Source organism: Micropterus salmoides, unplaced genomic scaffold, assembly GCF_014851395.1.
Source record: "Micropterus salmoides isolate LMB-PRFRI ecotype aquatic unplaced genomic scaffold, ASM1485139v1 Ms_hic_scaffold_20, whole genome shotgun sequence".
Classification (NCBI taxonomy): domain Eukaryota; kingdom Metazoa; phylum Chordata; class Actinopteri; order Centrarchiformes; family Centrarchidae; genus Micropterus; species Micropterus salmoides.
In genome coordinates this window covers 17,371,087-17,399,084 of record NW_024041151.1, presented here as the reverse complement: position 1 = coordinate 17,399,084, position 27,998 = coordinate 17,371,087, and the positions used below count along the sequence as shown (strand labels likewise).

The window sequence follows — 27,998 nt, the reverse complement described above, 5'->3', positions numbered from 1 at the left end:
GGTATTCAACCTCAGACCAGAGACAGTGTCCCAGGAGACATTGTTTGTTGTTGGCCTTGAGGCATCGTGACAGACACTGTTTCTCGGGACGTCTTCTGTATCATCTGTCCCTCGTGAGTAAAAGATTGAAACAACATTGGTTTGACAGTAAACAACAGCACGGTGACAGCTTTATGTTTTTATTTGAGCTCAAAAATGATAATTTTTGAGGTCATTGGGCACAAAAGGTGAGTTCACATCATGTTTCAGAAAGTCCACAAACAGTTAGCTGGGTGAAGAGGTTTTTCAATACAGAAGTGCTTCAGCACTCTAAAATCATGCATAGCTATACGCTGCCATGGAGTTTATGTAGCATGTATCGTTACCTGCAGGAAAACAAAACATTGTGCTTTATTTGAACAACACTTATTTGCATCATCAGTATTATATACTGTATCTTATAAACTTGTTCATATTTTAATTACCCCAGGATCTCATTAAATGGTATACAATCTTGACTCCATTTAAGATTATGTATACACAAATAGAGTTTAAGTAGTGATCAAAGTGTGAACGTTCAAGTAACGTGAAACAATATTTTCTTACAGTGATTTAAATCAGCTGATTCTATATCTATTATATTCTTGCTATATACAGGCCAAAACCAGCCAGGCAGTCATACATGTTATAATAAACAGTAAGCTTAAAACTATAAATAAATAGGTTAATATTGGTTATATAATGTATATTTACTACTAATGTACATCAGTCCTTGCTTTCACACAAAAGCCTTAGCAAATGTATTGCTAAGCCTTTTATTTGTAATATAATACTTGTTTTCCAGTCATTGACTGATGTGTATAAATCAGACTTCTGTACATAACTATCATTCGGTTTATAGAATACTGATACTAAAACACATCTTTCTGACTTGGGAGTATTTTCTTCTTAAGTGACTGCGAGTTGTGTTATTGCTGACATGTTCAAATAATGCAACATAGTTTTCAATATAGAAACCACTCATAGAGCTAGCCATTTCTACTGTTTTAACAAGGGGAAACAAGTCTGTTTCTACTTACCAAGATGATAAACCCTGATATTTTGATATTTAATTAAATTCACCCTGAAGTATACAAGTCCCCTCAAAAAAAAAAAATAGTCTGCCAGGTTACTAGGGACTTACTACTTCATTATATAAATAAGGCTAAAATTACCATCGAGCACCGATATAATTCCTTGGTGAAGAAAATCCCAGAGGTTTAGCAGATTTATACTTCAGTGGGACTTCAGTCTTAAGATATTTGTAGTGGCAACTTACTGTTGTATCTCCATAGTTTGGGGTCAATTTTAAAAGTGAGTGGTCAAAAAGATGCAGGAGAGGTCGAGATCATCTGACTTTTAGTCCTTAGTATGGTTCAAGCTCCAAAAATGCCGGATCCTACATTTCCCATACTCAATAGTGTCTTTAGTTAGCTTGGTAAACTTTTCAAACTCCATATCCCCAGATTGTAACACAGGCTGTCTGTTAAAAATGTGTCCAAGACTGGACAGTAACTGTGAATCCTTCAAGATAGTTTAATTTCAAGAAGCAGAACAGTAAAAGTCCCCAAGAACAAAGGAAACCAATAAATAAAGTTCTGAAGTGAAGCTTTTTAGCAGATGAATGCTTTGTCCTGCTACGGTCCTTTTTAAAGCCTGGCGTCTCAGTCAGAGCCCAGCATGAGGAACATGTTGTTCCAGCTTTGAGGAGAATGAGACATTCAATGCTTGTACTAAAACATCCGCGGCACTCCTTGCCCACAAGTTATCCCTTTACACACGCATTGGCATGGTGTGGTGCAGAAATCATTTTTCTATTAAGCATATGTCAATATTTCAGCCCCACACACACGAGAACTCTATGTACTCTCATAAACTACCTCTCTGCAGTAAGCGGACACAAACTGAGGCCATGCATTCTAAAAAAACACAAGTTCTAGTAGAGGAGGAAGCTTGAGGGAGCAGGAGCTTGTTTTGTGCTTGAAATTCTTTGACACACACACACACACACAACAAACACACACACACACACTGTCCATAACTCACAGCATATCCTTTCATCAGGAGGAACCACTCAGCCTGTCTGTTGCCAAGGGGTAAGCGGAACTTTTGTCCTAGAAGATCTCCGGACATTGGCTCCAGTCCTGCCTTTCTTTGGACTCCCAGTAGCCGCCCCTATACACATAGGTGCTTTCTCTTGTTGTGTCATCTGTCCTCTTCTCAAACCACAGTGGCTGGTAACCCTCGATGTCTTGCCCTAATGACACAGAATCATGTTTTCTTAAGGCACTTGAATTTGTGCTATTCTGTCTTACTTTCTGCTTCCACGCGAGCTATTGTACTCTTTGTTGAAAATAACCAGACTGCCAGTAGAAAGCTGAATCCTGATTACTGGACTTAAGTTTTGATTAAAGATATTTCGTTTGTCCAAAAGATTTTTCAATTAATTCCATATAAACACCAATTGAAGCAGTAGTCTTAGCAATTAGTGGCAGAGTTGCATTTTAGCTTTTGAATGTACATGTTCCAAGAAATAGACAAAAACGTTATTTGATTCACTTCAAGACTAAAAATGACCAAAGACAGGCAGTTCAACACCACCCGCAATACATCTCAAGTAGTAAAAGGCAGAATCTCTATCATGAAGATACACATGTTTTAAGATATAAAGTTACTCTGCAGGTTTGCTGATCAAGACTGAAGACTTCTTTTTACCACTGCCTTTAATTAAATCAAATTTAAGGCTGTAGATTAATATCTTACACTCCACTGTAATTGCACATTGGACCTTTCAAACTAGTTGTGATGTCACATAATCATGCTCGTACTTTGATGTGTTAAAATCTGATTTAAAAGGAGCAGAGAAACCTTCCCCCTTCAACACAAGAATTTGAAAACAGCCTTCTAGTGTCATACTGCATGTAAATCATTCTGCACAGTGAAGCTCAAACATCCAACTGAAGTTACAATAAGCGAAAGCCATTTTTGAGTGAAGGGAGACATTAATCCTTATTGTTCTTGTTGTTTTCCTTGTTCTCACCTTCCTCCAGGGCCTGATTGGCTTGCACCTCCCTTCTTTTCCTCTCTAGCCTCTGACACTCCTCCAGACGCTGCTTCTGGCTGTTTGCTTCATCCCACAGGCCGGCTTCCATCAGCCGCTGGTCTGGCCGCAGGCGACTGTCAGTGGGCGCGACACCCTCTTCTGGCTCATTGAGAGTCAGGGCCAAGGAGGAGAAAAAGTGCATGTTCTCTGCGTTATCTCTGGAGATGGAAAGATAGTAGAGACACACATACATTAGGACAAACAGTAAGCCAGAGAGGGAAGAGAAATAGGAGAGGACAGATCATAAAGGTGAGGTAGTAAGGTGTTCGATTAGATAAACATACGGGAGAGGATATTTCTTCCACAACAGTTTGGGCTTAAGAGTCTGATAAACTGTCTTTTGTTTGCCTTCAGAGCCTCCGCATCCCTGGCTGCTGTCCACTATTTTGGCACTCTCCATCTTGTCGTCCCAGGTTCCTGACAGGATGTAATGGGCTGTGCCCTCTTTGTCCTCTATGACTCCGGTCACCTAGAGACACCAGAGACGATGACACACAGGAAGAGATCAGTTACATGCACGCTCTGACTGCCAGGCACTGACATTTTTATAGCTGAGCACTACTTTACATTTTTATTCTGACCAGCTCCTTCAGAGTTTATGTTTGAATCATTTATCAAATTTGCCCACAACACTATAAAAAACATAACAAAAGTTTAAGGGATCTTATATTCAGTTAGGCTCCTGCTCCTCACTAGCTGATGAGTCTGTAACTTCAAGTTCTTTCTACAGTAAGTAGATGCGGACAAACACATATTTCAGGAATAGGACATCTCTAGAAGGTTATAAACACTTAAGTATAGAGGACACAAGATTTGTTGAATATATTAAGAACCAATATTAGGCAAGAGCTACGTTAGATCTGCTTCTTGACACAGACTGTGTGGCTGTAGACATTTGCCTCATGGCAAGTATACAACTGTGCAAATGTAAATATGTAATGCTGTGAAATCTGAACAAAGACAGCCAACAAAGACGCTAGCTGTTTTGTACAACAGACTTACTTTACGTGGGACTTCTCTGGAGAAGTAGCTGTAGGGGGAGAATTTGAGGCGGCAGGTGTCCTTGGTAGTGATGTTTACAATGTCAATGTCCCCAGACTGCCAACGGAAACAGACAGGAAAACAGATGTGACTTCCCTCAGTAACACAACACATACATACACACACTCCCACTTACTCATTGATGCCGTTTTTGTCTTTCTGAATAATAATTACCTTTCTGTTCCCTAATTTTGTTTTTTTTTTGGTTGGAGTGAACAGTTTGTAGAAGGTCTTTAGTCTTTAATTCTAGCTTATACGTTAATTTCAGTTTGTATTGGTCTAAAAATAAGCACAAACCCACACACAAAGTCAGAGACGGGTTGCGTTTTTGACAGTAAAAGTAGGAAGACGCTTGAGAGGGACACACCTGATCAATCCAAAGTTTCCCCACAATAATGTTGTGCACTGTTGAGGTCACTTTGCTCCAAACATAATGGTTTCCGCTTGAGTGGAACTGCAGGTGAATGTTTCCTGCAGTGAAGTGAAGAAAGACATACTTGTATAATTACCTGATGATGGTAAATTATTCATGTTCTATCAAATATTTTGTGTCTTTACAGAACATATCTGGCTTGTAGTGGTATATATTATACCATACACTGAACCGCATCAAGGTAAATTCCTGACTTTTATTTCTTTTTTACCTAATGGCATGACAGAAATATATTTCCCACGAAACTTGCTATCAATAGTGATATGCTGCCACAAGGTCCATCCTCGCTGTGACGTCACATGGTGGGCAGCAGCTGGTGGATGATGACTGACCTGAGAGAGAATATGTTCACAGTGGGGTAATCTTATCTCTATACAGGTGAAACCACAAGTATCTTTGTGTGAAATATACCTGTATGGATATGAGTCTTTGTCTCACCTGCTCAGAGATGGAGCGATAACCATACTCCTCCAATCGGTCCAGCTCGTAAGTCTCCCCCAGCAGAGGGTTGAAGGGCTTGGCTGTGCGATGGACTGTGGTGGAGTAAGAGGAGACAGAAAAGGCAGCCACCAGACACATCTGCTCCAGAGAGGAGTCACAGCGAGCTGCCCGGTCCAGAAGCTCGCTGTACTCCAGATCCTCAGTCAGACGCTGCAGCATCGACAGCGGCTCATTGAAGTTTACCTGCATTCTCATGCAAATAGAAGATGTTGCTTGTAAGTGGTGTGTATATATATTTATAGAACTATATTAACAGTCAGTTTTATACTATATAGTTTTCATTTACAGGCATGGGTATCTTGGACAGGTCTTTGCCAATACAGTTCTTCATGATGCTCCACAGGTTAAGGGAGTAGTTTGGTTTGTCCGGAATACGAGTGCGTCTTGTTCTTTGTAGCTGCATGTGGTTTGTGCCTGAGGTGTCCTGAAAAACATAAGACACAAAAAACACCAAGGTTTAGTTTATGTAAAAAGTGAGACACACAAAGAAAAGGCCAGATAAGATATTATATTTTTAATGTGTGTGTAAGTGCATATGGTTGCGTATGGCACCTTAAATACATTTATTTTATTGATATCAGACTGCTCGGGACCTACGTTCTCATTGTGAGTCCAGTCATTGGACATCCCTCCACTCATCACACTCTGATTACTCCCTGAGCGCCTGAGAGGAAGCAACATAATTAAAATACAGTGAGTAAGTAAATGTCCTTGTGGCAGCTCTAGACCACAGCTCTGAGATTACTACAGAGATCATGTCTCACTTGTGCTGTATGTCGCTACTAGCAGTCACAGTTATGAATGCGGAGTCCTCCATGGCATCAAAGAACTCGTCATTCTCATCACTCTCGTCCCCCTCCTGAGAACGCTCCACACCTACAAACACAGGACAAGGGGATGGTTTACACACATCATATATATATATATATACAATATTCAATACAATATACAAATCACTTCCGTATTAGCCTTTTTAACTGGGATTTACAGTAGTTGCTGTCCTGATTACAAGTTGGAACCACTGTAAAATGATGTAATGTGGCTCAAAAAAGTCAAAAAAAACAACTTGCCACCATTAATTGGTAGACATTTACTAAGATATTTTGCTTCACACACTCAAACTATGGCATCAACATTTGTACATCTGACAATCAAACAAACATTATACTAAACTGATAGTTTAGGGGGGCTATTTTGTCGTTAGGTGTTTATTTTACGTTGTCTTCCCACGTTGAAAAATGCACTAAAAATTGAGATATATGTCTGACTGAGCCACTTTTCTGTGATAGACGTGCATCACTAATACTGGCCAGAAGAGGGCCGTTCTCTTATTCTGTGAAACTATACTTAAGAGACAGAGAGAGTGTTATGTCTCACCTGTATATGAGGTGGGATTCTCCCTCCAGGCTCTCTCTAAGCTGTTGTGCTGTTTGGCTAACTGTTCGATGGTCTCCTCCAGATGGTGGCGCTGCTCTCTCTCATGCTGCAGGGCCTTTTGCCACCTCCGGCTGTGAGAATCCGCTACGTCCAGAAAGTCACGACAAGCCTGAGGTGTGAACACAACACACATCAAAAGATGCCGGCAGAGCCCTCAAGCCGCACTCTCTCATTAAAAGAGACACTTGCAACGGATCAGCCTCCCAGTTACAGTAGTTAGAGCAGCTGAGACTTGCCCTGTGTGAACTCACATTGATCATAGCATTGGAGGTGATGCGGAAAAGGGTGGCTCGCTCGTTAACAGCTTTCACTTTGTCTGTGCTGTCAGTGGATCCGCGGAGTTCCTCAAGTTCGCTGAGGGAGCGCTGGAGGGCGGCACCGTGCTTTCCTATCAGCTCATTACAGGTGCTCAGGTCATCTAGCTTGCTGGCCAGAGTCTTGAGCACCCCTTGGGTTAGGGCTCGGTCCTCCTGAGGTACAGGGCCTTCATCTCCTGAGTCATCTAAACACAAAGACAAAAAAGTAAAGGGAGAGCACAAACTGTATAATTAACCAAAGATTCTAGGGTATAATTATAGCTTATTGTGTCAGAGCAATTTGGGTGTTTGTGGTGATGAAATGAAAACATTTTAAATACTCTAAATTTAGACTGAGATTGAGAAATGTTTTGAGGGGAACGGATGGAAGAAGATAATAACACTTCACACCCTGATCCCCCACACCCCTTCTTCGGATCGGAAAGCTGTGAATGAACAGTGTTGCCCTGGAAACGTAGGCCTGTGCAATCAGGAGGCTAGGCTATTTTTAGAAGAAAAGGGAGAAAAAAAGATGACGCACTACCCTTTCCCTCCTCTCTTTCTCTCTCTACCCCTTGGTTGACATGAGCTGGACCGTCAGTCTCAGGGATTTTAGAAGGAGAGCAGGGAGACTGGACTGATTACTAGGCATCATAAAAGAAACAATTATGACATCAACTTTAAAATTCCTTTACTATTTGAACCCTACAGTCGTCGGTATTCCCCTTATATTGAATTTAAAATTCAGGAAAAAGATAGAGAAAACATTATCTACTAAATCACTATTAAAAGTACAACTTTTGAATAAAAAATGCCCTATTTTGTATGGCTGCACCACAACATCGAATGAAATAAATTCTGAGGCTTTGAATAGTCCTTGTTCACACAAAATGTTGTAGGCTAGAGAGGGTACATTGTACCCTCTTACCCTAAAAGGACACCTAAAAAAGCTCTTCTGTCACAGCTTGTGTCATACCATACTCTGGACAGTTATAAACGTCAACACAAATAATCCAACTTTAAAACACCCAACAACTGCCTCCATCATATGTAATGGAACTTTTCTAGGTCAAAACATTTCTTCTCAGCTAAAAGAAACTGATTTTGTGTGTAATCTGAAAACTCGCGATCATGTTGACTGAATCTAGGCCAGTGTCTGCATTGCCTGTGAGTACCAAAGCAGGCAGATGAACTACTACACTCTATTAGAGGGGGAAAGAAATAAAAACAATCAGGGCAAACTGGATTAGCAAAGTCTCAGGAGGAGAAGATTAAAAATCCTTCAGGCATCTGTAATGGTTTCTTGACCCATATACAGTAGGGAGGAAAGGATCTCACTTGACTTATAGTGTTTTTTTTCTCGTAGCAGTAATTATGTTCTCATGGTGTTAAACTACATTACATTAAAACACTATATTCTGAATTTGCTCCAGATGCTATCCAACCTGTTTACATACACTTCTTCTTACAGCCATAACAAACCATCCATGGACCACCAACATACATGTAGGGGGGAGGCTTACTGGTCTCGTCTGTATACTAACAGGTTATTTTTTCACATAGGAGTATCTGAGATAAACTGGTGACTCATCGTTGAATCATGAAAACACACCCACATGTGAAAGAGGGAGCACCAATATGGACAGAGAGTGGGAAGACAGAATCTGAGTTAGAAATCAGGGATGAACTGTAAGCGTCTGCAGTACAGATGAAGCAATCAAAGCCTGACTGTAATATGCTCAAATCTGGCTGCAGCACAACCTGAGCTACCCCATTTCCTCCTTGTAAACAGTTAATATGATTCACTGTCACGCTCACATGTTAAACTTTCACCCTGGATTTAATGGTTGTCGGAGGGGTTAGAATTTTGGTTCACAACAAATACTTATTTATGCATATTCTAAAAAATGGCACACATGCAGTGGTTGCAGCATCCACTTAATTACTGCTGTTATAATACACATTAGGCCAATTCATTTGCCCTGCTATTGTTGCAACTAAACCCATAACCAAAGGTTAATGCAATAATAATCTGTAATCACATCACACACACCCTTCACCAAAACACACAAAGGTTTGTGACTACATAACAACACAAGTTATACTTTCTAAAAATGTGTGACGCAAACAGTATTGCCAATGTTTGTTCAAGAATAAAACATTAGATTAGTAGGATATTACCATGCACAGCTGTGGTCAGATAATAAATTTTGATTAAAATAATGAATTGAAAAACAATCAAGACAAAATATACAATAGTTGTTTAACACAATTTAAGAACTGCGGTAAACCTCAGGAAAAATGTGTACAATTTTATAAATGGGCTTGGCTCCTTAAATCCTGTTTTGTATTTTAACTGTAATCACTACTATGGCAAAGTCCATTATTATAAAAAAGGTAGATACAGTGTTAACACCTCACTCATCAGTCATGGTCTCCGTATGCTAATATGGTCAGAGCAACAGAAAACAATGATTTGCATCTTGCAGCTGCAAACCTTTTACTCAGCATTAACGTGTGCTTAAAGGCACACACCTCTTAGGAAGGATTCGTCCAGCAGCTGTGTTTACAGTAATAATCCTGAGAAAAGGTGGGATTCAGTTCGAATCAAATGAGAAACATACGGCACATTTGACTGATTGAAATTACGGTCCCATTTTGTTGTGAATTCTGTCCTGTGAGAAATCCTATCAGCATATTTACTGCCAAACTCACTGGACTCCACAAACACACAGCCTCTGCAACAATTACAAACAGACACACATACACACGCATGCAAGCACACAGCTTCTATATTAATCCTTCCTTATTCTGCTCATAGTAAAATAATTAACAGGTTACTTACAAGGGAACACTCATTGAAAAGGCTGCACCCGTGCCTCCCTATTGTCCACAGAGTGTATTGTGAAAAATATATTTCAATGAAAATGCTCACACCCTCTCTCTCTTACTCGTCCTGCTACCAGAACGGGAGGAGGAGTCTAAAGGAAGGTCACTTCATTCAGCTCTCACTGTCGTCATACTGAAGGAGACAGGGAGGGAGAAAGGAGACAGAGTGGGAGGGAGGGAGGGAGGTGGTAGCTGCATGTGTGTTTTGCACATTTGAGCAGCAGAGAGGGAAAGAAAGAGAGAGAGAAAATTCCCACTGTGCATCTTTTCTCCTGTTTTTTTCTTTTAAACATCCAGTAATTTATTATTATTATTATATTATATCATATTATATTATATGAAAAGGTCGCAAGGTAGAGAATGTTGAAGAATTATAGCTGAGGGAATATGTAATTTAAAATCACATGATTACACATGTCACACACTTTGCATTTCCATCAGAAAATATTGAACAACACTGCCCTCTTGTGGCTTATTGTTTACATAACACTAAAGGCTGTACATAAATGAAATATGTATTTAGGTAAGCGGGTCTCGGTTGAATGAGTCTGCATTCAGGCTCTAGTTAAAAAAACAGTTTGTCTACCTCAGGCTTTCTCAGGTGAACAATTTTGATCCTTTGAAGTACATATTATTTCTGAGACATTTCTTTGCACCGGGGCAGTACTGTGTGAACATTCACTAAACATTAGTAGAGCTAGAAACCAGTTAAACATCAGAACAACAAAAAAAACAAGTGAAAGCAAACACACTGTGTGAGACATGCAGGTCACAGAACACAAAATGACCATCTCACCTGAGTGATGCATCAGAAGAGTAGCATTGGCCTTAGCTTGCTGCAGGGCTGACACCCATCGCTGACACTCTCCCTCAGAGGTAGCCTTCAGGTGGTAGCTTCGGCCTCCACTAGTTAACACCAGGTGGCAGGTGTCACCCACCTCAATGTGCGCTTTTGCCAAAGGAATGGTTCCCCGGCAGGTGTGTGCCATCTCTGCCTGAGTCCTGAGGGGAACAAACAAAGCAGGTGAGTTATTTATGGTGGCATGTGGTCGCAGAACACTCTGCTCGGCTTCCATGTTGTTGTGCCCCATTTACAAAACGGGGCAGATCCGTTTTTGAATGATTTCAAAGTAGTTTAGTTAAAATAGCATCACCAATAAGTCTATAATTCAATAAGTCAATAAGTCAAACAATCAAGACTCAATGGTGAAGCCAAGCTTTGGACAATTTGTAGCCTACATTTCTGTAGAGGCTTTGGACACTATGTACTGTAGCTTTGACCTTTTTGTCTTACATGACTGTGGCTCTTTCATACAGATTTAATATACTGTTGTACTGTTTTTTTTTTACAAGCAGGTTAGCATTGTTGTTTGGCATGTTTTGTATCTGACATATAACATACAAGACATATAGAGAGGACATACATTGTATCACATTGCATGCCATTTAAGCTGTGTCAGGTTACTGGAAGCAAACCTCTGTTTTGCATTTTATTTCATAACCTATTTATGTCTTTATTTTGCATGTATCTCCATCCATAACGTTAATTTATCATTGTTTTATAAAGGTTACAGTTAACACTATATAATTTCTTTGTCGTTTGATTTAAAATTGTAGAAGCTAATAAAACTCAAACTCAACTAACTTTAGTTAGCTTAAACTAGCTAGTTGACATAAAATATATAGTTAACTTAGTATTACACTGTATGTAATCCGCATGAAATATTACTTAAGGATGCTTTGTAATCTAGGTTAGTTGTTAAAGTAATATATGTAATTATTATTCACAAGTCATCAATGGCAAATTGTTATCTTATTGCAATGACTCAGGTGTTTTTTTTGTTGTTGTTGCTAGTCGTCATTTAGGGCACTCCCTCTTCGACCCGTCAGGGTAACGTTAACGTTAAAAAGTTTTATTTCCCCATTTAAAAAAACCCTTTTTTCCTCAGACCACCTCTGCCAACATGCGGCTAACAAATGTAATCATTACAAACTTCCCATGTTAACCGAATAAGCAGCTTTAAACGGTGTCTGGTCGCAGGACCGTTAGTTGCCGTTACCTGTAGTAGGACAGCAGGCCGTTACTAAGGACGAACCACCGCCGCTGGTAGCCCTTCAGGTAGTTGGTCCATTTAAAGAGCCAGCCTTTGTGGGCATCCAAACACGGCAGGTGGAGCCCCGGAAAGGTCGGGGAGGGCAAACTCTTCACCAGTTCGTTCATTTGCTCCTCCTGGCCGCTACCGTTACTCCAGCGGGAAGGACGGAGAGCCGGTGCAGTTTCTAGAGAGTTGTAGCTTGTCAACAGCTGGACCGTTAGCTAGCTGCACCGCACTGTATCCTCCGCTAGAAGCTACTGTTAGCTTGCAGCTGTTTGGTGAAGCTATGTCAGCTCTTTTACCACAAGAGATTGTTTTAAAAATATCTAGTTACGCTAAATGATTTAGCATGGACGAGACAGATAATGCATCCATTATTACATATAAGTATACAGCGGGTGAGCGTGTAATAATGAAGCGTGTGGATGTGAGAGAGAGAGGGGAGATCATGATGACGTCCTTATCACAGGACTGTAGCATATGGGTGCAGGATTGTGTGTGTGTGTGTGTGTGAGAGAGAGAAAGAGAGAGACACGCACATATGGTATTCACTGTGATTTTCTACATCACTGCAAGACTCTGTTGGAGGGAGAATACTACCTAAAATAGCAAAAAAAATCCATTTCGATAGCAGGCCGTGACAAAAAGAAACAAAGTCAAGAAATTGATTGAATTTTCAGAAAAGTAGGAATTATGAAATTGAATTTCAGAAAACAGTTAAGAGATGAAAGTTAGAGCTCTGAGAAAAAGGCAGAATTCTCAAAGAAATCAAAAGAGCTGAGATAAAAAAAAATGTGGGAAATTCGTTACAGGATAACAGCAAGTCAAAGAAGCAGCAAAAAAACAAACAAAAAAACAATGCAGATAAAACATAAGGAAATTCTGAAAATTTTGAGATTATTGTCAGAGATTAGACCCAATTTTGAGACTAAAGTCAGAAGTTTTAATCACATACATTTATGTGGGACATAAAATGTAACATACAATGTAAAGTATGTAGCACTCAGTTGCACTGTGAGGTTAAAGCCACCAGAGGGCATCTTGCTTCTTTTGCTATGCCTACTGTAACAGTTTGAGTGTGCAGTGCTGTTGATGGAGTGAGTGAGTATATGGTTATTTCTTATATTTTATATAATTACCATCACCATCCATATTACCATATTTAAGGTTAATATACCAGAGAGGCAGGCACACAATAATACAAGCTGATCCACCCAAACGAGAATACAGCCTCACCACCTCATTGCAAATCAGTGCTACCACAACCCCAACTCCTCCATAGAAATAGAAACTAGGCTATTTCTTCAAACAATGGCATGAGTATAGGTGATTGCAACTACCAAATGAAAATTCTTACAGATAATTGTGCCCTTAAGAGGATAAGGATGTATATGTTTTGTACATGGCGGTATTATGCCCTCTCCTTCTCTTGTCCATTTCTCCAAAGATGGGTTACATTTCACACAAAAAAAAAATGCTTTTATACTAGTTTTATTCTCACGTTTGATTTAAATGCCATTTTAAAATTATTTAAAACAACATTATTTTGAATTGAAAGATTTTTCCCAGAACTTAATCTGCAAGGTTCTGTTATTTCAATTACTGACACCAGCCTCCTAAACTGTCTCTCAAAAGTAACACACACCAGAATTGAGGGCAAGACAAGAGCTCTGTAAGTGGAAGTTAATAGATAGATGATGATTATCGAAGGGATTTCTTGGTACAACTTCCCACAAAAAAATTAATAAATAAGGGAGCTAATGAAATCGCACTGAACACAAAAACGCTTTATTTGCTTGCATTTCTTGAAACCTTTATTCAACACATCAGAATGGTAAAATATTAGATTCTTGTACAGACAATAATTTAAATAAATACCATGATTAATTACCCTTAACAAACGTAACAAGCAGTATCATCAAAGAAAGGACCCAAGGCTTCTTGACTTTTCCTGGAGTACTTGATCTTTTTTTATCGATTACAAGGGAGGTTACGCTTAATAAATAATAAATAAATGCATTAATAAGTAAATAAGCAAACAGCTTGAAGATTATTTTCATTTGGCATCATCACAGTCTTAGTGAAAACTTTTCATCGTACAATCATTTCTGCAAAGTGCTTTGTGACAATATGCCTCACAAAAAGGGTTGAAATGGTTTTGCTCTTTCTTTAGATTTCGATGCCGACAGGTTTTCTCTCATCACATGGAGAGGCAGTTTTTTTAAAAACCCAAAGGCATCCCCATATCACCATCTGAAATAAATCTCTATGGCACTACAGCAGGATGCTTGATATGGACTTCCACTGATATTGTTGTAACATATTTGAACTATACATTGCACTGTATAACTGTTTACTTTAAATACCATGTTTTAATAATACAAAACCAGTCTACTCAGCACAATGAAAATAAAACATTTAAGTTCACCCAAACTGCTGTGACAAAGAGTGTTGAGCGATGTCTCACCTACAAAATGAAATCCTTAACCGAACACAAAGAATTTTGAGCCTCTGTATGTTCAGAGGTTTGCTGGGAACAGTAGTAAGGCAGTCAGCACAGCCGATAACATTTTAAAAATCGTTGTGGTGAAAAATGTTGCTACAAGAGTGAGTTTCAATCCATTGTCTTGAAGGTTTGTTGTCATTATCACAGTGTGAATTGTTCCAACTTCCAGCATCCATCCCAATTATAAAGTCTGCTTCCACTCATATGCAGTACCTTCAGAGTTTTTAAAGCAAGCCATCTTGTTCAAAAACGGAGGGCAGGAGGGAGAAGTCGAAGGGCACAAACTTGACACCGGTGCCGTGGTAGAATTTGTTCTGAAACTCCACCCTGAAATCAAATGTTCAAGCAAGCATGGGAACATTAATGAAGGCAGAATAAACGATGAGGACAGTGAATGCAAAGATCACTGCATCTTTGTATATATATATATTATATTTTAAAAGCACATTATTGTAGCGTCAGTATTTGGTCTTTTTGCTTCATCTATAAAAGTCAGATAAATCTAGATATCACTCCCTTAAAGGAAAATATCTTTTAAGCAATTTGATAATGTTATGATGATGATACGGTAAATCCATTAATAGATGTTGTGTTGTTCTGATAATCGATCAATTGTTTGAGTAATTCTTTAAAGCAACAACAACATCCTCCCAGCCTTGCTGGTCAGTTGGTACAATGAGACTCACCAGTGAAGTCGGAGAGCATGGAGGAACGCTGATAAGCCTTCCATGACTAGTAGGATGGACACGGTGAGCATGGCGAAGAGGCCGAACACGGGGACCAAAAGCACCACCCCGACTCTCGTGGTGATCCTCAGACCCAAGCGCATCACCATGCCCCACAACACCTCTGACAGCTCTGAAACCAGTTAAAACAAAGCCCATGAAGATGCACAATTTACAAATAGAGACACACAAATCATATCTGAGGTGAAAAAAGAATAAGTACGGGCAGCTCCGTGTGCGCTTATTTTTATCACCGCACTTACGGGCATGAGCCAGGCTGAGCGCCCAGAGACGCAGGTACGATGCAGTGTTGGAAATGCAGCCCAGGCAGTACTCTATGGTGTGAATGGCCTGGTACAGGAGCACATCCGCAAAGTTAAACTGCAAAACAGTTAAAAAACATATATGATATTACACTTAATTCATATTGATGAAAAGTTAATGCAGCATATGTCATTTCTGTAAATTTACAGAAAGACAACGCTTGTGTTCACATGGCTTATTTTCAACTGCAGCTCATTGGCAAGATGTTCAAAAACCAAAGACGTGACAGGTTAAGAAATGCAAACATAAGACAATAAGATGCCAAAACAACAACAAAAGCAACAAAGTCAGTGAACACGAGACCTGCAGATTGACAGGAAGAAGCAAAACACTGATGCAACGATACACTCACCACATCCACTAAAGTACGTGCAGCCTTGCAAAGCAGTAAACAGGTTGAATAAATGTTATAAATACTGACAATGTCAGCAAATAAGAAAGTCTAGACCTGCGACCACTGGATCACAGACAGACAGACTGACAGTGTATAATGTGAGGTCATTTAAAGTGACATATTGCACCTTGAAATGCAACATTTCACATACAAAGGCAGAATGCTGGGATCTCTGACCTCTTTGGGAAGAGCTTCTTTGCTGGTCATTTCATCAAGACCCTCCTCTTCATCATCTTCATAGGATGGTATTGTGGAATTGTCGTCCTCGCTTGCACGCCTCACCCTCTCATAACCCTGAGGTGGGACAACAGCATTACTGACAAATGAACCAAAACCTGAATGAATAAATGTATGAATACATTTTAAATGTATTAGATCACACATACTCTGCGTCTGCGCAGGCCTTTGCCTCCACGGTACAGCCAATACAAGTAAAGAGGTTTTCCTAACAGCAGCACAGGAACTGACAGCATGGCTATCGCAACTAAGAAAATTTGCAGCCCAGTCTGTGGAATCAAGATAACAAACATGCATTAACAAAGACTGAAATTCATCCAGAGACAAACAGACAATGTTTCAGATGATGCCGTCAACACGTACCTGTCCTGGGAAGAGAGGAGTGATATCCTTCCCCTGCATGACGAACATGTTAATGAAGTGGATGAGGATGCTGGGAGCCTGGCTGGAATCTCTTGCACCAAATGCCAACCACTTATACAAAATCATGAAGACCAGGTAACCAAAGAGACAGAGCAGGAAGAGCAGCTCAGGAAGAAATAGCAGATAGACATTAAATTTCTGTCGGAAGTGCCTGAAGGGAGAGAACAAAGTGTGGGAATAAAGAAAGTGACAATGATTTTAATGATTGAATGAAGGAGAAGTAGTTTTAAGCATGAATACACTAATGGACAATACAAAACATGAGCATGTTAGCATGTTATTATGAGTATGCTTGCAATTAAATCAAAGCACAACCTCATGGAGCTGCTAGCATGGTTGTAGACTAGGTCTTGTTAGACTAGGTCTTGTTAATAGTTTTAACAATAATGGAGGTCTATGGCACAAAGACTCACACAAACATTCAAAGCCAAGACATCTGCAAGATATGGCACTCTACTAGTGCCATATCTTGCAGATGTCTTGGGTAGACATATGTCTATCCATCAAACACTCTCATTTTCAATTTTATCTGCGCATGTTGATGCCTGACACAGATGGACGTCCATGCTGTAAGTACACGAACAAAGGTGAGGTCACTGCCAGGGTCCTTATATCTTGAGTCACTTACAAGTGATTGAAGACACTCAGCACTACTCCGAAGCTCATGTGGATGACCCCAATGACAACTGACATCTTCATCTTGTAGGAGTTGAGGAAGGACAGCCGGTTCACCGCCATGTTCCATATCTGATGGGATATTGAAAAAAGCAACTCAGCGAAAATGATACAGGAAATTGTAAAACGAGTCAGTTACATTCTGATTGTAGCGTCTGAGTGGACATACTCACAGGGTCAATGCCAAATGGGTACGGTCCACTGAAAACGCCACTGACATTAGGGTCTAACGTGAGCAAAGCGTTTGTTTGGAGGGTTTTGTTTCTGCATTATAAAAACAAGAATTAGAAAAACACCACATGCTCTGATGTGCAAAAACGATATGTATGTATGTATGTAACAAGTGTGTATTTTACTGATAACTCACGTCCACTGCTGATTTGCGAACATGGCCTTAACGCTCCAGCCAGAGCCAAATATGTTGAGAGACTTGGAGAAACAGTCATTGTAAATCAGCCCAGTGTAGATAGAGAAAAGCCCCATCATCAGGATAATGTAACGCCCGTTGAAGAACGTCGCCCATATCTGAGCGCAGCAGAAAGGCAGCTATCAGCTGAGAGTAATTGACAATAATCAGGCTCTGCATTATGGATGAGAGGAGCAACTGGTTCCTACCTCATTACTGGAAGGCTTTTTCTTCTGCTTTTTTTCTGTCAGCACCATCCACAAGGCGAAGAGACTCATTACCATCCCGTGGCCGAGGTCGCCAAACATCACAGCAAACAGAAAGGGGAATGTGATAATAGTGTAGGGAGCTGCCAATGAGAGAAACACATTCAGTGTACTTACTCTGAATTCTCCAAAGCTGCACCTAACAAAGAGACATGCATTCTTCACAAGACACAGCGTGAGTTCTTACCTGGGCTTACCTCGCGATAGTCCCCCACCCCATAAGCCTCCACAATGCTCTGAAAGCCAGATGTGAACTTGTTGGTTCTTAACAGGGTGGGTGGAGTGTCAGTACTTGGGATGCGGTTCACAAATGAGGGTACAGTGGCATCGCCTTTTCTCTGTTAGAAGAATAAAAAAGGCAAAAGCGTGAAGGCTGACTCTGAAATTTGAAAAAGCCTTAAAAAGAAAGAAAAGAAACACCGACGTCTCATGTCACATTTTCACAGGTTTGAGTGATTCTCTGACCAGAATGTTTTTCTCTAATGCATTGCAGGTGACACATTTGATCTGAAAACAACTAAATATGCAGCCTGGAGCAGAGGGAATTGCTGGCACATCCTGTACAGCAAGAGAAGAAAATGCTAAGCGAAACAAACTACAGCAACAACAAATGACACAGCCAGTAAAAACATGACAGATGGAGTGGTTCAGGACAGGGAGTCATCCAAAAGGCCTCCTGCCAGTGTTAATGGGAAAGAATTAAAAATACATCTTAGTGATACAATTTGAGTGTTTAACAGCTGATAAGCAGTGCCAACTCAATTCAGAGACCAAAAATGATATAACCAGCTCAAGAGAGCAAAAGGTTTATTCTCCCTAACACGAATGAACTATTAAGGCTATGCAATTAGTAAGACTAATGAAACATTAAATACAATTAAATAAAATTGCACTGTGATATCAGTGCTTTGTGTTTAGGGAGGCTGCTTTGGTGTGTTAAATCAAATGTACAATTCAGACATTTTTAGTGTTATTTAAAGATTTATTAAGCAAGTATAACAGTGTTAAATAACCATGAACAGAAAATAATTAGCCGTAAATCAGCCTTTTTCACTCACCGCGCCCTCTTCTAGCGCCCCCCGCAGGTTTGCCAGGTCACTGACGGGACACCACACCTCCGCAATCAGACACTTGTTGGTGACATCGAAGCTGCAGAGGTTCAGGATGTGGTAGATTGCCTTCATCTTTTTCACCTGCACAACCCAGGTGTAGGCTGACTCCGAGGCCTTCTGCAGAACCTGCCTCAGGTAGTCCTCCGTGCGGTGCAGCACCTGGGGGAGCACGACAGTTACAAACTCACTGAGAGTGTGTGTACATTTTCAATGTTCCTGTCTGAATCAAAAGCCTCGAGGCTTTTTCAGTCCTACATTGTTGAGGTCTTGGATGCGTGTCTTTAAGCTGTCCAACACGTCTGCCCGCTCCTCATCGTTCTCAGGGTGCGGATAAAGGTGGCAGTGGTAACTGAGGACAACAAAGGCAGATGCATGCTGATAATGAAGGAGAACACAACGGATATGGAAGGTAAAGTCACGTGATGATGGCACTCTTACCAATCGCAGATTTTCTGAACTTTCTGTCCGATCTGGTCTCCCCAGAAAGAGATGAGAAACACAACGCTTTTGCTTATCTCACCCTGAAACGACACAGATCGTTTGACTTTTACCCTTCCAAAAAACTTTTTAACTTCCTTTTACTGGTACACATGTACTTCAATCATTTTGTTGGCATGCCTGTTAAATCCTGGTCCTGCAAAAGTTGGTTTCAAATTATCTCACTATTTCTCTGTAACTTTAAATATTTACAGAATAAAAGGCATGCCGCTTTTAATTAGTTACAGCAGCTCTAATCTGCCCCGGTGATGTCTGTAATTTTAATCAGGGGCAGTCTGCTAAAAATATCTACCTATTTGTTTTCCATTGCTCTTTGCATATAAAAAGAATTAGGAGATTTGTTAGCTTCATGACTCTGGATATTCTGCCACCGCAGACTGGATCCTAAATGAAACCGGCTATTCAAACCCATCCCTATGGATGTGGTTTGATCAGATTTACATAAGCAATCTTAACCTCACAAATACCATCACAATTTGATTCAAAAGTTTCTGAACTGTGATTGGTGCACGGAAATATGTGGCATCACCTTTTTCCAACCAGAGAGAAAAGCAATGACAGAAACACCAATGCAGAAATCTCTCATGTGAAATAACCAAAACGAAACCCAGGAATTCCTCTTAGACTGCGACAGGCAGAAGGATCGTTACAATACTTCTCTTGGCATCCATCATGAAGTACGTAATTTAACTCACAGTGTCGAGATCCGTGAGGTTCTCGTCCACTTCTGCGTAGCTGAGGATGGTGTAACCCTTACACACTCTCCACAACATGCGCTCAAAGGCCTCCACCTTCACCCGCTGGATAAGACCTGAAATAAAGCTGCAGCCAGGAGGGATCAGAGTATGTTTGAGGTTCATTTCTTAATGAGTTTATGACATCCTGTTGTGTGGGAGTAAATGACATATCTTGCAGCTCACCCCAACTTGGCTCCAAGTCTTTGCATACTGGTGCATCCTGTCACCGAGTCTGTCTCCATAGTGGGGAATTCTTCATACTGGGGACCAAGAGCCTCATGCTAATAAAAAGGAGCACGTTTCATTCATGACATGTTACATTAACTGCTCCTCATATGGTTCTACACAAAGCGATGTTGACACACTGGAAATGTGATGTTTATTCTCACAAATGCCTGTCTCCACATATTCCCATTGTTGCTCTTTGCTGTCTCCCTTTTTAACACCTGGATGAGTCAAACGCTGCTTGCTTAATTAACGTCAGCACTAGTTCCAACTCTGTCACCCGGGGAAACAAGACGCGTCAGTGACAAGAAAACAAAATGCTGCGAGCGAGGTGAGGGGAAGCATCTTGCTCGAGATGCAAAACCGCACACGACAGACGGTTGGTTGTGTGTCACAAATGAGCAGCTGAACAGAAACACACTCACTCTGGAGCGGCTGTGTATGAAGGTCCGCGTGATCTTCAGCATGTGTGTGTACTCGGTGAGCTCCAGCAGGTTCCTTCGCAGCTTTTCCTTGTTTCGGGCCACCTCGCTGAGCTCCATCTCCAGCCTCTGAAGCTGCTCCTGAACATCACCACAAAGTGAACACTGTCAGTCAAAGTCTGAATTCAGAGGTGAGATTATTTGTTCAGTTATTTTAATAGCCAATAATCAACACTGAAACTGACTGACAGCAGTGACAAGTAACGAACCTGACCTATGTTAAATGAAGGGCCAAAAGCAGGATATTATGGCATGTAAACAACTCATCCAGTTTTCTAATCTTTCTGCACCATTTGTACAGGCGACTCGTCAACTCAGGTTATGCAGCAGTGGGTCAGAAAAACAGAGATTTGACATGCTGAAGTGAAAGAGAATCAGCAATGCAGAGGCCCAATTCTATTGTCTCTCTCATCTTACTTATTGCTGACAATTGCATGAAGATGCTAATCTAGCAAAGCCCAGGCAACCAAAAACTGAGAGGTATTATCCAGTATATCCCAATGTTTCCAAAGATTTGTCCAAATTTGTCAATATTTCCATTGGATGGATCAGTGCAGCCATAAAAATGCAGTCATCATGCAGCTTCAATGAAGAGCTGAAACTAGATGATACAGTAAGCCTATACATGATCCTGTCAGACATTGTAAAGCTACTTGAAGGGGAAATTAAAGGAAGCTGTAGGTCTAAAAAATGTGGATGAAATGACACTTACCATGATCTCAAGGACCTGTCTGGGGGGAGGAGCAAGTGGACTCTCATCCTCCTCTGGAACTGCGATGTTAGCCTTTTGGATTTCCCTAAGAAGGTAGCCTGTCCATAGATAAAAAAAGAATTTGGTCTGTTTAATGGCAATAACTGCTGGAGTGAAATCTAAATCTCTGAGGGACCAGTTAACAAAACGCAATCAGCCGTGAGGTGTTCACTACCCTGACAATATATATTGTCCAGGTTACACATAAATAAACCATCCCAGGTGCTCTCCTACCCAGAATTCTCTCCATCTCCTCACATCTCTTGATTTCGCTGACGAAGCGCCGCTGGAATGAGCTGACACTTGGGTTAAGCTGAAACCAGAGGAGCATCACTGCATCAGACAATGCATGTGCAATAACAAGGTTCATCTTGTCTGGCTATATTGTTAATTATTGTATAATTATTGTTAAAAACTTGAATTAATCTACATCCTCCTCCCCCAAAATCAAGTGCAATGTGGATGTAATGTAGGTCCTATGCTGGACAATTAGAAAAAAATCTTTAGAGAAATTAGACATAGACCTATGACTTTACAATCAGTAATAATGCAGAAATAAATAGATAGATAGACATATAGATAGACATATAGATAGATAGATAGATAGATAGATAGATAGATAGATAGATAGATAGATCTTTAGCCTATAACAAGCTGAAGTGCGCAGCATTTAGGTCTATTTATAGGAGGAAGTTATTCCCATGCATCCCTCAGACATACATGTAAGGTAAATCAATCTATTGTGTTAATTCTTTTCAAAAAACGAGTGTATGTGCAGCCTCTCTACTTACATCTCGAAACTCAACCAGCCCCAGCTCTCCGAGCTCACTGATGCAGTCATATTCAGACCCGGACTGCAGAAACAATTGCGCCAAGCACATCTCCTCACTCCGAAACACCATCTTTACCCTCCAGACAGAGCTCCTCCGCCGCCTTATAATCTGCCTACTCAACCTGCACAACGTTTGCTACAAGCGAAAATAGGACATCACAAAACCCCTTAACCAATTAACATCCCTCCAGAGGATTAATTATTGTCTATTAACAATGACGATTTTCTGAAGGGGGGTTGTTCTCATTCTGAGTCTGGGTGTCGCATCGTTTCGCCTCCCTTTAGATCCGTCTGATGTCTAGGCCTATTAGATAAACAATATGAAAACAAAGACAGAAACCTCCCTTATGCACCTTTTGCATCGAGCGTTCCCAGAGAAAGGCGTCATGCTGTAGGCACTTTACCTTGGACACCTGTCATTACAGCGCAAAAACGCGGCGACGACGCAGAGCAAGCGGGACAAAGAGCAGCAACAGGCAAACTACAAGACAAATCACCTACACGACTTGTAGACAAACGGGGCTAAAGGCAGACCCGCGTGTTAAAAAAAGAAAGAAGCCACAGTCAGAAATAGACTACGGCCTTTATTCGCGCTACGTCGCCAGGCAATTGACACAGATTGCGTCTCCGGGTTGCCAGATATCGTCGCATCCGCTGAAATAATCGTATTTTTTCTTGTTTTAGAAAAGGTTTGGTTTGACAGTGAAGATGACAACAAACTACATTATAGCTGTACACAAATATGGCGTGACTGACATTGATTTGTCGAGTACAACAACCACTAACATAGCCTATAAGAATAATGGCCTAAACGTCTATTTTGTAGGCTAGGCCTACTGTAATTTTGTTAACAAACTTACCCTCTAACCGACTATCAGTGTTGAATTAATTCACATTTTGCTTTTCGGGGGGGTGATTAAATTAGCGATAGGCTATAATAAACTTTGGGTGTAAATAATTCGGTTAATTCCTTTGTCTCGTTTTAAATTATGCTCGTGAATTGGTGGGGGGGAAGGGAGGTCGTTCACAAACCTGGCAACCAGCGCATCCCTGAAAGCGGGCCGACATCTGCTCCTCTTTGTGTGAAATCCATTATTTAAGGTGCTTTTGGGTCATATGTTAAATTTGGCGTTTTAAGAGCAAACTTTCCCTTATTATATATTACCAATGTGTGTTTTAAGTGGCCTGCACTGGCACGAGCATCTTTTTGATGAGACTCTTTGACTGCATGCTGTTGTAGCCTACTTTAGGAGTAAAAATCAGATAGGCCCACGTTTCAACACAAATGTTACTCGTGGTTGGAGAAATCTGGATGTTGTTGTTACTTTTATTGTTTTTAATCAGGAATTTAACAAAAACATGTTTATGCTCAGTGGGTACCAGCTATGCCTTTTAAATCCTGCAAGTACACGTACGTACACACACACACACACACACTTCTGCAAAATGTCAATCAGATGAGATTGAGGTCGACTGCAAATATTCACATTACTCAGATAACCACTGTTGTGCCCTCTGATCACTGATTAGACTGGGCTACAAAAAGCCCCCTGATAATAATGATACAGGTGCAGCACTCACCCGTGGAACACGCATGTGCTCCTGTTACATCTGTGCATAGTGGAACGAAAACTACACAGTTGTTGCACTCCAGACGCTCTTATGGGCACGTGTGTCCCGCACACTAATCAATCACGAGCACTCACTTTATTTATGGGAGACGGTCTCAATGAGGACTTCTGTCTTGGGGTGATACTGTTTGTGAGGCGACATGAATAATTGTATTTTTTTATTATTTCGTTCGCCTACTGTTAAGGTTTCCATTCCCTCTGATTTGTTTACATTAACATATATGGTACTTGGCTTTTTGCCAGTATGAATTTCACCTGACAAAGATTTAAGGCCTGTAACATTGTCAATAAAGTGATTACAAGTGATCAACAGTGTGCTGGACTGTTTGGTTCTTTTGCCTTAATGGAACAGTTTTACATACACACATTTCCAGAAAAGCACAACATTTTATTTGCTAAATTTTAAGTCCTCAGACTCTGGGCCAGTCTGTTAAGCTCCTGTGACAGAGCTGTAACTGTATCCAGGATCCGCTTCTTGTCCATCTCCTCTAGCCGAGCTTCACATCGCTGAGCGAATTTATCCGGATGCCACAGTGTTTGCTGCTTCCGGAGCATTTTACGAAACACCGGCACGTCCTTTCGGTCCACACCGTGCAGCATCACGTCCACCATCTCCTGCACTGTGCCTCGAGGAGCTGGCCAGGGGATGTCACTGTAGCTCAACTTCGTGCTCGCAGCCGAAGAGCCAGCATTAAAAGTGGCCGCACATCCCTCCTCGTACCTGCGCTTCTTACCCTGCCGGGTCTCTTCCTCTTTACGTGCTGCTCGTGCCAGATACTCTTCATGTTCCCTCTGCAGCCTCTCGTGCAGTTCTTTGTTGCTTTGCTCTTCCTGCTCCCTCTCTTGTTTACTCTTTCTCCTTTTCCATCCAGAAGACGACGCTGCCAGTCTTTGGGCTTCGGCGTGCTTTTTATCGAAATATTGTCTTCTAATGCGATCAGCCCAGTCTCCGAAGTCTTCATCATCGTCATCAACAGGAAGAAAATCATCCGCTGTGAAACAAATACATCCGCGTTACTGTCAAGTGAAGAAAGTCAAATAAAATTCAGCTCTAAAGAATGGGGTTTAAATTTACCATCATATACTCCAAAGGTTTCACAGAACTCATCCTCACATTCACCAAACAGCTTTTCCAGCCACTCCCTCTCAGGGTCTTTTTCAGATGGACGGCTCATGTTTTCTGCAGTCTGTGAAGAATATAAGGAAATTATTATGATCCAACGCTAACTGACACTGCATGTGTTCTGCTTACATATGATGCTAAAGAACCACATTTTAAAATGGCTTAGTCTTTTTATTATTTTTACAAACAAATCACATACACATCAAAAGGTATCAGGTGATTTTGATACATTTGTATATGGTGTGAAAATCTACTTACAGACAACTGAAACTTGCAGAAAGATTTATGTCACTGAATCTGACGTCAAACTTTCTAATGTTTAATTTTCTAACAATAGTACTCACAAACTTTCTTTCATAGAATCAACACTGAAAGACAGCCAGCCCAAAAAATACCATACAAATAGACACATATTTACATCTGTCTTTCAACACCTCAAAACATGTTCACTACTTTTCTCAAGCACCTGGAAAGTACTAAAACAACATCTCAAATACTGCGGGATTTTCAGAATAGTGGTGACATAAGGTTAAAAAAAAAAACACATGCTAAATCACAACTTTGGTTTCACTCACTGTGTCTTTGTGTTTGTGTGTTACTTCAGATCCTGTCTCAGATAATGTTTCGTTAAAGTTCAGCTTTTATCAGTTATGAACAATACAACGTGAACCTGTCATCTGTGACATGTAGGACAACTATGGGAAATAGACTGATATATGGATGATGTATTGGCCTATATTAATTTTTCCCATAAATAGGCTAACATGTTTAATGAGGTCTCTTAAATGTCGTCATTAAGGAATTGTGACCACAATATGTACAAGATATAATTGGAATTTTTGTTCTGCAATTTCTTGTTACTTAATGGCTAAAATACAAACTGTATCAATATCTGGGATAAAATCAGTAGATAATATACCAGTCATACAGGTTATTGACTGATAGAAACCTCACACACTCCTGCCCAACAGTTTAGAAAATTAGGGCTAGATACTAATTATTCTGGGATTACAATTTAAAGGGCTGTGATGGATGGTTTAGATCTGAAAAGATTTTTCAATTTGTCCATCGACAGAAAAATAATAAGTAAGCCTTTGCTAATTTATGAGGAAATTGGGCTATTTGTCATGCGACAAAATGGCCAAACATTCCCCATTTCAAGCTTCTCACACATAAGAATTATTTTCAATATTGATTAATCTGTCGATATTCTCCCACTCAATGCGTAACATTAAAAGCACATTTTGCAATCTTCAGTTGTTATTTTCGCACACTGCACATATTATCGCTTCATATTGTGATGCCACTTAGTCATTATGTTGTACATTACATCTTCTGCATTTTAAACAATATTCTGAATCTCGAGTTTTGCAGTACTTTTCTCTTACTATGTTTATTGTGCACCCAAATACCATGGCCAACTCTTTGTATGTGAAAAACCTGTTTTGCAATAAACCTGTTTCTGATAAATCACTTTGTCTACAAGAAATCCCAAGGTTATGTCTTCAAAAGTCTTGTTTTGTCCCACCAACAGCCCAAAACCCCAAAGATGTTGATGCTGATGTGAATGTTTGTTTGGAATACAAATTAAACAATAAATCAATAATCTATAATCAATAATCTAATAAACAGCTGGCTGGTGATTAATCAAATCCTCATCTCAGCTCGATCAATTACATTATCATAAACATATACTGTATATTTGCGTTTGTTTGGAATAGGAATGTGCATTTTCCACATTTTCATACATTGTATAGACTCGAAAAGATCACAAACCGATTATCTACAATGAAGATCACCATGAGCTGCAGCTGTACAATGTTTAGCTATCAAAGCTATCAGCTCCTGATTATAACATTGATCTAAATGTGTAATTACCTCTGTATGCTTCATCCACTGCAGCAGGTCTTCAGGTGTGACTCCAGCACTGTTAGGAGCACTCATAGCTTGTGGACAGCTCTTTTTGAGAGGCACAACCAGGTCACCGTACGCTGGGAAACAAAAGCCAAGTTATGGCAAATGACAGTTGACGTTTGTAAGTCAACAGCAGCCTCTTTGTCTCTCCCACCTCACCTGTTTTCCCGTGTTTGAGGGCCCTGTTGACCGCGGTGTGTAACGCGGTGTCTCCTTTACGGTCCTTCTGGAGAACATCGGCTCCGTGTTTGAGCAGCAGCCGCAGCACAGCGTCGTCTCCCAGGCAGCAGGCCAGGTGAAGCGGGCTCCGCTCCCTCCGGCCCAGGGAGAAGTTTACATCCAGGTCCCGGTGCTTCCGGAGGTACGACTTCAGCTTCAGCAGACTGCCCTCCTCCACGTACCTCCACACCCGCTTCTGTTTGTGAGACGCCATGCTGAGTCAAACCGGACCAGACTGTGAGACTGACGCGGTTAATTTTAATTGGTTGGGTAGGTTGTGTTAATTTCCAAAGGCCTTTGCATCGGCTAATCCGGTCCTTCCTCCTTATAACTCCGAAGCTAACAACAGCTCTCACAACAAACTTCCGGGGACATAATGGTTCCGGTGTTGCCACTAGGTGTCAGTATCGACTATCTTTCTAAATCAGTTGCATGCTACTACAACCGACTGAACAGCACACTGAAATCCAACTTGAGTTCCTTCCTTGTCTTTGTGATGGGAAAACAAAGCCACCTATTCATTCTATGTAATTTGTCTTACAGAGAGATTTTGGCAATACAGTGATGTTCTTCATACTTTCAGGACTCTGTTGCCATCTTCTACATGGCTTATAATTCAGAATTCATAAACCCTCCCCGCTCTCTGTGGGTTACTGTGCCTCAGCTTCCTTTCAACATCCCACCTGTCAGGAGGAGGTGCACAT

At 40.7% G+C, this 27,998-nt stretch overlaps 3 protein-coding genes across 5 annotated transcripts; all 3 read right to left on the bottom strand.

Annotated features, from left to right (window-relative positions):
- Positions 1-140: 140 nt before the first annotated feature.
- Positions 141-12,280, bottom strand: LOC119914474 (oxysterol-binding protein 2-like). Of its 2 annotated transcripts, XR_005446781.1 has the most exons (15): positions 11,779-12,280; positions 10,515-10,720; positions 6,785-7,035; positions 6,474-6,642; positions 5,861-5,972; positions 5,694-5,760; positions 5,383-5,520; positions 5,034-5,279; positions 4,807-4,927; positions 4,530-4,633; positions 4,124-4,219; positions 3,406-3,590; positions 3,059-3,279; positions 2,065-2,275; positions 141-365 (listed from the first exon to the last, which is right to left on the bottom strand). XR_005446781.1 is itself a non-coding variant. In XM_038733788.1 (14 exons), exons 1-14 carry the CDS (start codon positions 11,937-11,939, stop codon positions 2,133-2,135), a joined length of 2,220 nt encoding a protein of 739 aa, XP_038589716.1. In that variant the 5' UTR covers positions 11,940-12,280; the 3' UTR covers positions 141-2,132. The 2 variants fall into 2 exon arrangements, 1 of the variants encoding a protein (XP_038589716.1); XM_038733788.1 differs by having other exon boundaries at positions 141-2,275.
- A 1,327-nt stretch (positions 12,281-13,607) lies between these two features.
- atp6v0a2a (ATPase H+ transporting V0 subunit a2a) lies at positions 13,608-23,025 on the bottom strand. Of its 2 annotated transcripts, none has more exons than XM_038734561.1 (20): positions 22,367-23,025; positions 21,810-21,888; positions 21,537-21,634; positions 20,768-20,905; positions 20,301-20,398; positions 20,076-20,202; positions 19,321-19,403; positions 19,138-19,231; positions 18,829-19,041; positions 17,958-18,108; positions 17,714-17,853; positions 17,466-17,623; positions 17,272-17,362; positions 17,052-17,170; positions 16,364-16,574; positions 16,150-16,269; positions 15,941-16,057; positions 15,309-15,426; positions 15,007-15,178; positions 13,608-14,647 (listed from the first exon to the last, which is right to left on the bottom strand). In XM_038734561.1, the coding sequence occupies exons 1-20, from the start codon at positions 22,475-22,477 to the stop codon at positions 14,545-14,547; spliced, it is 2,541 nt and encodes an 846-aa protein (XP_038590489.1). In that variant the 5' UTR covers positions 22,478-23,025; the 3' UTR covers positions 13,608-14,544. The 2 variants fall into 2 exon arrangements, with proteins under 2 accessions (XP_038590489.1, XP_038590490.1); XM_038734562.1 differs by having other exon boundaries at positions 20,301-20,377.
- A 689-nt stretch (positions 23,026-23,714) lies between these two features.
- On the bottom strand, positions 23,715-27,751 carry nfkbil1 (nuclear factor of kappa light polypeptide gene enhancer in B-cells inhibitor-like 1). The gene is made up of 4 exons (XM_038734378.1): positions 27,235-27,751; positions 27,040-27,152; positions 25,114-25,225; positions 23,715-25,030 (listed from the first exon to the last, which is right to left on the bottom strand). Exons 1-4 carry the CDS (start codon positions 27,506-27,508, stop codon positions 24,441-24,443), a joined length of 1,089 nt encoding a protein of 362 aa, XP_038590306.1. The 5' UTR covers positions 27,509-27,751; the 3' UTR covers positions 23,715-24,440.
- Positions 27,752-27,998: the final 247 nt, after the last annotated feature.